Source organism: Seriola lalandi, unplaced genomic scaffold, assembly GCF_002814215.2.
Source record: "Seriola lalandi dorsalis isolate HSWRI2012SDOR001 ecotype SW California unplaced genomic scaffold, Sedor1 jcf7180002054926, whole genome shotgun sequence".
Lineage (NCBI taxonomy): Eukaryota > Metazoa > Chordata > Actinopteri > Carangiformes > Carangidae > Seriola > Seriola lalandi.
In genome coordinates this window covers 215,926-217,636 of record NW_019525478.1, presented here as the reverse complement: position 1 = coordinate 217,636, position 1,711 = coordinate 215,926, and the positions used below count along the sequence as shown (strand labels likewise).

Below are 1,711 nucleotides of genomic sequence, written 5' to 3'. Positions count from 1 at the left end.
CCTCCCCCCATGTGCTGGAAAGTGGGAGGGGGCAGTCGCACAATCACAAGCCTTCTCCGGGCGAAGTTGGGAGCGGTGGGAGGGGAGCGCTCAGTGCTGCAGCTGGACGGCGGCGCTGCTCACGTTGTGCCGGGAATGACGAGATGCCGCTTGTGACAGCGGTGTCGGAGTGATAATGAACGCCTTCAGTAAGTGCTGGGATGGATGAGGGAGGTTTGCCGTCAGCGCGGGGCGGAATAACAGTGAGCTGTTGTGCCTGCTGGCTCCGCGATGGTGTCACCTCTGCGCGCTTTTCCCTCTGCGATCCGGACAGGGGACACTGGCGGAGAAGTGACACACCGGCGCCGGAATTCACGCGGTTATCAGCCTCAGAATAAACCGGCGAGCGAGTAGAGGAACACTGCCATGGAGAAACAGAGCAGAGCCAGGGAGGAAATGCCGACATCGAAGGAGGAGAAGCGCAAGGAAAAGAAGCCGAAATCTGGGAAGCTCTTCCGAAAGAAACCGTTGAAGTCTGTGGGGAGTTTCATGAACAGAATCATCAGAACTTTGGGCACTTTCACCCACTTTGGAGACGCGGACGCGCAGGACGCCGAGGACGACGATGGAGGTTTCCGGAATGGCGCACCTTGCACCCTCAGCGCGAGCTCAGGAATTATCAAAGAGGATGTACAGGTGACTTGGGAGCGAGTGGTGAAAAACACCTCGAGCACGTCTTCCTCTCTGTGCATCGGCAGAGAGAAGCTGCTGTACCAGTACGGCGACAAAATCCCGGGTGTTCTGGGGCTGAAGAACCACGGGAACACCTGTTTCATGAACGCCGTGGTCCAGTGTCTGAGCAACACCGACCTGCTCGCCGAGTACCTGGGGCTGGAGAGGTACAAGCTGGACCTGACTCACCTCGGGCTAAACGGGGTGATGGAGGGCGAGGAGACGCAGCTCGCCAGGGGAGAAGTCACGGAGCAGTTGGCATCACTCGTGAGGGCTCTGTGGACTCTGGAGTACACGCCACAGCTGTCTGTGGACTTCAAGGTAAATCCAGAGACACAGGTCTACAGCTGCGCATGAGCTCTGTAATGATAATGGCACACATGGGCAATGTTAGGAGGCAGCATCACAGTTGCAGTAGTTATAATTAACTAAAACACCCACTCTGACATTATTTGTTCCTCACGTGCAGAAATAAGCAGCTGCAGTCAAACATAATCACACGTTCTGCAGACAGGAAGCCGTAAACAGTATGAAGTGCAGAGTGGCCTGAATGTAATGATCAGACAGAAGAAAAAAAAAAGGGGGGGGGGGGGCCCTGTGACTCCGTGTGATAATGAGGCGTCTGAGGTCACAGGGTCGTGACACTATATGTCCATGTAAAAGCAAAGGTTTTGCTCTATCGGCTGCAGGTGTGTGAAGATTTTTTAAGTTAATCCTTTCCCTAATGGCAGCGCCATAAGCTAGTGCTCTATCTCCTCTCACCGCCTGGAGAGCGAGGCAGGGCGCAGGTGACTGCGAAAACTGCGCACTACAGCGTTGATTTAGATTCACTGCTGCTGCGGTTCAAAGTGTACTGGCACGGGAAGGAGATGATTTTTCTTTCCACTGAAGAAGAAATCTTCCTTCCCCTGAGGAGATCGGGGTGGGGGGGTGGTGGTGGCTGTGACACCAGCCCTATCAGGAGACCCTCAGGCTTTCCTTCTATGCCCACGCTGGAGAT

General features: G+C 54.9%; 1 protein-coding gene across 1 annotated transcript in view; it reads left to right on the top strand.

The window, feature by feature from the left end:
* The first annotated feature begins 25 nt into the window (after positions 1-25).
* usp43b (ubiquitin specific peptidase 43b) overlaps positions 26-1,711 on the top strand; it is a 60,122-nt gene continuing 58,436 nt past the window's right edge. The window contains exon 1 of the mRNA XM_023431648.2: positions 26-1,032. Within this exon, the coding sequence (XP_023287416.1) occupies positions 406-1,032 (627 nt within the window). The 5' untranslated portion in view covers positions 26-405. The remainder of the gene's footprint in view (positions 1,033-1,711) is intronic.